Below are 8,987 nucleotides of genomic sequence, written 5' to 3'. Positions count from 1 at the left end.
TATGAAGGCCTATTGACCATAACTCTTTCTGCCCGTTTCTAAACTATTTTTGTATTTATTTAGAGGAATACATATAAAAAAGAGCCGAGGAATTTAAAATCAATAGATATTATAAAATTCTGTTATGAATTATTATGTCGTCGCAAAATTAAGAAAATGAATTATAATCACATCATAATATTATTAAACGCGTATTTTTTATAATTATATTTAATGACTTGTTATGTTATAAATAAGAATAGTATAAAATATGGAGAGAATTAAAGTATTTTGTTAATTAATAGTCCAGGAATGGGATATTTCCATAACTACGGATTCCGCGTAAACTAAACCACTTCGAGGATAGAGGAACAAACCAAAATGTGATATATGGAGTTCACTGTTCCGCAGAAATATTTAAATGAGCTTCCGCGTTATGTTAATTTTAATTAAAAGAAGGGCCGACATTAAAATTCTCATATTTCAGGTTTTATTTAGGGCAAGAGAGTCTAAAAACGGAAGGAAGGTGGAAGGAACAAGAGGCCGTAGAAACGCGGTAGGTCCTCCGGGCGTTCCGTACTTTATAAAGAATACTTTGAAATAGCACTAAAGGATAGAATTACAAAGGACGATAAAGATTTATCAAGAACGTCGAGTTTGTTTCCATAATGTTTAATTTAAAGAATAAGGTCTCATTGTTCGAGACAACGAGGTGTGACAAAAAAAGAGAAAAAGGAAAGAGGAAAGAATAATGGGGGCGACTTAAACATTTTGTTTATACCTAGGCTGAGATGACGCGAGGTCGAGTAACCGAAATGCTTTTGCATAAAATCGGCTTCTGAATAATAAACCGTGATAAATACAGGAGCGCGCTGCAATATAACGGAGCTACGAAAATGTTCCTTTGCTATGTATGTACGTATACAGCAAAGACGTTAAAAACGTCCTTAATGTTACGCGACGGTACGATTTATGCGGTCACATTTCCTTCTGCGAAATTATTACCTAATCTCGGCCATGGAACAATTTCTTCTTGCACCACAAGATTATCAGAAAAATATGTGTATATATATTTTTAAACGCCATGAATATTAAATCATATCGCGATTTATAAATCAATATAACAGCATTGCATATATATGGCTTTCAGAAAACTTTCTATTTATTTTTGCATTAAATGTTGAATTAAGTAACCATATTTGAAATTTAACACACACTACGATAGCAACTAATAGAATATCAATGTGTATTTGAATAGTAGTAAGGGAAATGTATTTAAATACGAATTCAAGAATGTATTCATGCCAGACACTCTGTAGTGGCAAAGATTGAATCATGTGTCAATATATGTAAAAAAAATATACGCCCTTGTTTTGGGTTTCTTTAGTATATTTAAAAGTTTGTAAATAAATTCTTAAATATTTAAATTTCTGAATGAAGTGAACCCAAAGGAAGGTATCAGCAAATTGAAAGTTGGTATATGTAAAGAGATGTAAGCACTTACAAACAACGTTGAGTTTGAAAGAGTCCTCCTGGCCCACTCCAGGTAATTTGGGGTTGTCGCCACGGCACTTGAGAAATGTGCCGTCGTCCTCTGGGACCGGTGCAAATGTCACCGAGCTCATCACAGCAGTCTCATTGCCTTCCTCTACGATCTGGAAAGAAGAAATTAATACAATACGTTGAACGTTTCCGATTTGAAAATGCAGCGGATGGCCCCAAGGGCGTCGCGACGCTGAATGTCTTTTCAATTTGACCGTCCATTCCGGACTGATGGCCCTGAGGCAGCGACGGAGTCGAGATATCTTTGAAATTTAAGAAAACTTTCTAAGCGACCGCCGCATTTACATACAAAGGAACTTTCATATCGTCCCCCTTTCAGCTTGATGTAAATGATGGTGGTCACAAAACGAACAACATTAAACCACACATTTCACCCGGCTTTTCAACCCAAAAATGGAACGATAAACGCGAGATACCCAAAGTATTTTTTGAAATATAAACAAATATTAAGGTTTTGCGAAACGTTTCCATTGGCTAAAATAATTTGAAGTTTCAAAACACATTTTCAAATAATTTCTAAGTAATATAATTGTAAATAATGGAAAATTTGAAGGTTTAAAATACGAAATAAAAATCTTTTACATATTTATTTGATATTATTATGAAAGGCAATGCGTCTCTGAAAATATGAAAAAAAAATGCAATAAAAACATAAAATAACATTTCTTATCAATAATAATAATGAACAAAATATCAACTGCTGCAAAGGGCTATTATTCTCCCCAATATTATATTACAAACAAATTCCAATTAGAACTATTTCATTATGAAATGCATTTTATAAAAGTCAAAATTGCTGCTTGAATTTAAATTTTTACTATGAAAATAATATTTCTGGTATAATTTGGACAATACAGGGAGCAAATTGAGAACAATCAACAGTCGAAATTAATATTGTTTTGTTCTGTAGTTTAAATTGTTGAGTTTATTAGTAAAATAGTTTCAATTAAATCCCGAAATGGAATGGTTTGCGTTGGAATTGTATTTCGTGCTGTGAACGGCGCCCCACTTTACTTTTCCTCTTCCTTATTTTGGCAGTTCAAGTGGAGGACATTCCAGAAAGTCTGCATGTCACGCGGTTAAATCTTTCGTCCTGCTTGCAAAGTCCGTGGACTTTACAAATATCCCCACTAAACTATATACATATAATATGTATGTGTGTATATGTTTGACAACATCAATGAATTATTTATACAGCAAACTTTACAATTTCTAGATTTTATTTGTCGTTTCATTATTAGGTCCGATACAGTATGTAGAATGCATCTCGGTTTCTTCCTTATTTTTCTCTTCAAGTTTGTTAAGTTTGTGCGCGGGAGACCTCGAAATGAGGTTGCTGCGGTCGTAATAAAATCTGGATTTATTTGTCCTCTGGGACTTAAATTAAGGCACCGCTGGGAATTCGTAATACGTAGTAACATACCTGTTTTTTTTTCAAATATTAGAATTTACTAAATACTAATTATGATAATCATACGCATAAAATATATAATTTTTAATCATTGTATTTTTTATATTCTGAATATTTTAATTTTAAAGTGGATTTTTTGCATGTGGAAAAATATATAAAATTAAAATTACGAAATTGTATTTGTGGTTTTATTTTTAAAGTAAAAAAGTAGTCTAGTAAAAAATAATAATAGTTACTTTCGTAAACGATTATTTATGGAATTGGTGCCCTTTCCACATGGAAGCAGTAAAACTCTGTATATTTGGGAAAATTAGTTTTAATTCGAGGCCGAAATGAAACAATGGTATTTCCGGTAATCTGGAAACCCGATTAAGACCAAGTGCGCGTTACACGAAACCTAGGGTTTCGCAAAGCCGTCTACGTTAACGGAGGCAGCGAAGGGTGGATTATTTTGTGTTTCCCTTTTCTTTCCATCCTCCCTGTTTTCTTCCCGGTATCGATTTCGTAGAAGTTATTTCTCGTAACAAAAAAGGAAAAAAGCAAAACGCGTATGGCATTATTATCATTTCCCACATTTACTTTTTTATTTGTTTCGATAATTCTTCCGAATTAAAAACTGCGAACATTTAGGGCTGGGAATTGGAAATGCTCCAAGGTATTTATATATTTATGAAGGGAATGATGTGAGGGTCGATTTTAAAATGTAAATCTCACCTTTCCACGTCTGAAGGGTCGATTATCCCTTGTCCAAATAACGGCTGCCCGAGGTCGCGATCCGACGACTTCGCATTGCACCAAATATTCCTGATCCGCAACCATCTGGATAGGCTTTTTCACTATTGACACACTCAACGGACGAACTGAAAGCAGAGAAAAAAAATCACTTACAGTAAGTGTGTTTTTATTTCAGATTCGCAAGGCGGAAACTTACGGAGGAGCTCCAAGCGTACCGTCTTCTCGGCCGGCATCATGAGTTTCGTGTTACTTGCTTGACACTTGTAAGTTGAGTTTAATTGTTCTCGCCGGACTCCTGTCACCTCCAGCCTGTTGACCATCACATGGTTCCCGATGGCCTCCAGCTGTCCCTCGACCAGTCTCTCGTTTATGAACCATGAAACCGTCGGTGTCGGTCTCCCTGTAACCAAATTATCACTAATTGTAATAAACAATTTCTATTCATTGAAACATACACTAATTTTCGGCTACAGTCTTAAGTAAACATCAATTAGGATAAATGTATTTATAGTTAAATCTACCGTGTGAATTTAGTGAATTGCGATCATCGATCGCAGGATCCCAATTACATCCCTATAATTGGATTAAATCATACCCGTTCATCTTAATAAAATTCAAGTATTGTTAAGTATATAGTGAGTCCTAAGTTGTTAAATCGATCGAAAAGGTTGTACGCATCAAAACTATATTTATTCATTTATTTGAGTTATTACTTGAAAATACTTTTCTTTCTCAGAACATTATTAATATGAATTTATAACAGTTTGTATACTTCAGAAATTTATATTCGATTTGTATTAAAGTACATTCTAAATGCATAAGTATTTTATGATATTTGTAATGCTTACGGTCACTGTCACTTTTCTAGTGCTTATCAACCACTAATACTTTCTAAGTAAGAAATTTGAAGGAAAATAAATGAATTGTGTATAGTATCGTGAGGTGACGGTATTCGTATTCGAGACATTTTCCTTCTTTTGAGATAACCTTGTTGCGGTGACTTGGGTAATATATAATTTCTTTTATGATTATTATTTATAAGGCATACATGAAATGGTTGACCGATCGTTGGCGGAGCGCGCGGTCTGAATAAAATCCTGCTTGGAATCGATATCTGCGGGGTTGGATGGACACGCAACTAGCAGGTGTGTTGCGATTCGAACCACCGCAGACCTCCTCTCACGTGGAGGTGCCATTATGTGAGATCTCTGTGGTATGTTTTGCAGATTACAGATTACATTATTATGGGAGTATATTAAAGACCAGCAGTTCTGTCTGTATGCTACAATTTACTTATTTTCTCAACCAAATTGATTCATATTCAATATACAATAGATTAATATATATGATTTATCGATAAACGAAATAGAAATTTATTAGTCGAAAGTACAAGAATGATATGAAATATGTAAAATTGGTAAAAAGTCCAATTAACTTATTTATTTTTATAATTTCATTGCCAGGTTCAATATTGTAATTATGTATTTATTTATATAATTGTAGTATGGATTTTTTTTACACCTATGTTATCTTCATGGTTAAAACATATAATTGCGATATTATTACGAAGTTATTTTCTTTCATTTTAATATATTGAAAACAATGTATTTGCTTCAACTTAATACCTCGGCCTTGGCGACTGATTAAAATATTAAATAATTGTGGTAAGAGCATTAAAAACAAGTATACTCATTAGTTGTTTTTTTGGCTTATAATTAAATCAGGCGTATTTTGTTGCTAGAAATGGTAACGCCTTAAAGCTTCGTGTCAGCATTATAAATATGTATGCTTTCGGTCTGCGTGAGAGAATAGGAAAATACCCTCAAACACACAGACATACAAACAAATATATAATGAATAATGAATTCTTGACTGATGACTTCATTTTGAAATCGTAAAAAAAATCGAATTGCAAATGAATCGTAATAAAATGTGCTCAGCGTTACAGACGTGCGAAAACACTGATTAACCCGAAAAGACTACCGGATGCTACTACCCTCGTCACGGAGCTCCAAACAGAACACTCCCAAAAACGGGGTTTCACCGTGCTTCAAAGACCGCTCGAATTACGGTGTCTCGGGGCCCATCTCAAACGACACTTTGCGGGCACATTTAATGCACACACTCACCAAAATCCTATATCGCGAAAGCATCCCTAATGCGTTTCAGATAGGTTGTGGCACAATGCTATCCAGGGATATATAAAACGGATAAGAGACTTTCCTAGCCTAAAATGAACTTTTTTTTACCATCTCTGTCGTCTCCGATAAATGCGAATTGCCAAATGCTTTCCTCACAGCACACCACTTTAATATTTGTATCAAAACAAATATACCAGTAAATACTTATTATATATACTTTATACTAGAATTATATAATGTATAAAATACAAAAAAAAAGCGTAATTGCAGTAGAGAATAATCAAAGTATCACAATGCGCTGGGTTTAATACAGTGTATTTCTTGGAAGATGATATATTATAGCAGCAAAATTACTTTAAGGAAAAGAAAGGAATTTCCACTCTGTTCGAAAATACAAAGCAATCGGTGTAGGTGGTCGAGGAGATGAAGGTGTGAATCAACGTGGAATCTTTTCCTTAATTCTACCGCGTTTCTTCCCTTACGTGAGCGATGAAAAGGGGAGCTACGATCGAAAGGAAAACACAGAGTAGTAGCGTGTCAACCGTTTATTTTTCATCGATGTTTCGCGCACTAAATCAATTTAATTCCATTTGCCACACGAAAGGCCTATATGAATAATGCACGTGCGTCTCTTAATATTTGTAATTTGTATTCGAATGTTTGTATCAGAAAAACGGAATTCAACGTAATCATCGCAGTTTACATGCAAATACTGCACAAATTGCGGAACCATAATTTGTTGCAGCTGTAAAACACATTACGGAAATTATACACTTTTGAAAAATAATATTCAATGAATACAGGAATTCCAAAAAAATATATTCATAACCGAAGCATGTCAACGTCGGGTATTCATTTACGCTGTGCAAAGATTTATCATCGCCCAAATTTCCATTCCTAACCAATCAATCCCATTTCAATAGCTGCGATTTATATTCCCGTTCGGCTTAAAACACGTATACAGTATACGTATACACGCCAACAGCAAAAATGTAATACCAAAAAAAGTTTATATAACAAAGCGGGCTAAAACATTCTATTTATATATAACAGCAATACAATCTGATTTTAAATACCGAGAATTACGCAACTGTTTTGTCCGGATGTATAGAAAAATAATAATATGAGAAATGTGTGCTCTGAAGTCTATGCAAACTGTTGTCTGGGGGACGAAATCAGGTATCACAAAGGTAATTCCGTGGAGCCGTTGTAATTTCTTGAAATTGTAAAATTTCTCAAGCGCATGACTTTGCGTGCACGTGTACAGAAATTAATTAAGCAATTATAAAACTGGCTGCTGCGGGGTTTTACGATGACGGCCGCGGCCACATACCTAAAAAGCTACTTCCGTTGTAAAATCCTTGGGCTCTGTAAGAAAATATGCCGGCATCTGTTCAGGACAACCGGCTTTAATTTTTCTCTATTAAAAATAATGCCATCGCGCTGCAAATCAACGGAGTAATTGAAATTTTAATAATTCCATTATACCGTTGAGCGTGGATGTTATGCTGTGATACACCGGAAAGTCAAAAGTATCGAACTATTCACTCTCATATTAAAGAAGAAAAAAACTAAATTTGTAAACTTTTATACTTAAAAAGTGATTGCGATAATTAATATTAGTGATCAATATAATAGATATTTATATAGAATTTAATTATAAAATACTGAGAATAAAATATATTTTGTTGATGTTTTTACCTTATTAGATTGTTTATTCTAGCAAGCATATTGGCAGGTTGTGAATGAATAATAAAAGTTAAAAAAAAAGATTGTTTATTCTGTCTTTCATCAATGTGAAAAAGTTCATATTTTTATTTAAAACGTACGACTTTTACTAATGGAGAATTAAAAATAATTCATATATAAAATAATCCTTTAAAATATATTATTGTGGATATGTATATTAATGTATACTTTTGACATGAAATATATGTCTTTTATATATCTTTTAAATACGAATGTTTATTGATTACTATTGTAAGTAAATAGTCGTTAAACTGTATTTCATGATAAACATGCAAAATAAACCGTGAACAGGGCACATTCATAATTAATAGGAACGGAGATTAATGCTTGTTTCGCGTTACGCGCTTTATAATAATTAGAGTAATCGCGTCGATTTCATGCCTTTTTCCTACTGTAATAACCGAATCGCGGTTTTAATACTGTAGCAAATCTCGAATACTACATACTTTCAGCAGCCGCAGTTGGCAGTCATCAATCAAAAAATTTGTCACTCGGAGGGTTCATTAAAAATATGGGGGTTCAGTGTAATAATGTACAATTCCTTTTGGGATTGGGAACCTGGAAAAAGTTTCTTCGTTGCAAGATATAATACAAATTTATGGCCAGACCAGACCTTCCTAGTCGTTATAAATATATATATCCATCTAGTTTTTTTCTCCCTATATTTATACAGCATTGCAGGCATTATTAAAAACCATACGCATTTACTCAATAATTCTAATTGGTGCAAAGAACGTTTCACTTCGTATTGATCTACTTCCAAAATAGATAAATAAGAACATTAATAAATATTGAATTGATATCGAATATTGATATACAAAATAGCGTATTAATTGATACAATTGAAAAACAATAAATTTTCTCTATTTATTATATTAGTCTAAATTCCTATGGATATTTTAATGTTAGAATAAAACAGGAATTTATCTATATACACGATACTTATTTGAATAGATGATATTACAAAAAGACATGATATATATATATATGAATAAGCTCAACTATGTGGCTTTCTAAAATGATTATGATTTGTGACAAGATGGGAATAGGTAAGTGTATGTATTGTGAAAAAAATAGTGTATAGTTGTAAATTGTATAGAAATTTGATATAGAAATGAAGAGATGAGCAATATTAATTAATAACCGCGTAATTAATAGATGCTGGTGTAATAAGCTTACCGCCCCTGACTTCACAGGTAAGCACGAGATCCGATCCTTCCTCCAATGGTCCGACGACCCCGGTGACGTCACGTCCGGAATTATCGTAGACCAGAAGCTGATGGGGTGGAACTGCAAAACAAAAACCATTTAAAATCAAACGGCATATAATCGACGTCCATTGTATCGTGCAAACACACTAGAGCCATGTCCACAATCAATCACACCCCGGCTGCCCGGATATTGGATTA

At 33.6% G+C, this 8,987-nt stretch overlaps 1 protein-coding gene across 1 annotated transcript in view; it reads right to left on the bottom strand.

Moving 5' to 3' along the window:
• Positions 1–8,987, bottom strand: part of LOC108567884 (hemicentin-2-like) — a 104,942-nt gene that overhangs the window by 21,367 nt on the left and 74,588 nt on the right. Inside the window, exons 4-7 of the mRNA XM_017928600.1 lie at positions 8,758–8,868; positions 3,885–4,088; positions 3,668–3,813; positions 1,484–1,634 (exon numbers count right to left, since the gene is read on the bottom strand). Of these exons, the coding sequence (XP_017784089.1) occupies positions 1,484–1,634; positions 3,668–3,813; positions 3,885–4,088; positions 8,758–8,868 (612 nt within the window). The remainder of the gene's footprint in view (positions 1–1,483; positions 1,635–3,667; positions 3,814–3,884; positions 4,089–8,757; positions 8,869–8,987) is intronic.

This window comes from Nicrophorus vespilloides, unplaced genomic scaffold (assembly GCF_001412225.1).
Source record: "Nicrophorus vespilloides isolate i.1.1-1 unplaced genomic scaffold, Nicve_v1.0, whole genome shotgun sequence".
Taxonomy (NCBI): Eukaryota; Metazoa; Arthropoda; class Insecta; order Coleoptera; family Silphidae; genus Nicrophorus; species Nicrophorus vespilloides.
The sequence above is the reverse complement of the archived record's forward strand: the minus strand, read 5'-3'. Positions and strand labels throughout refer to the sequence as shown.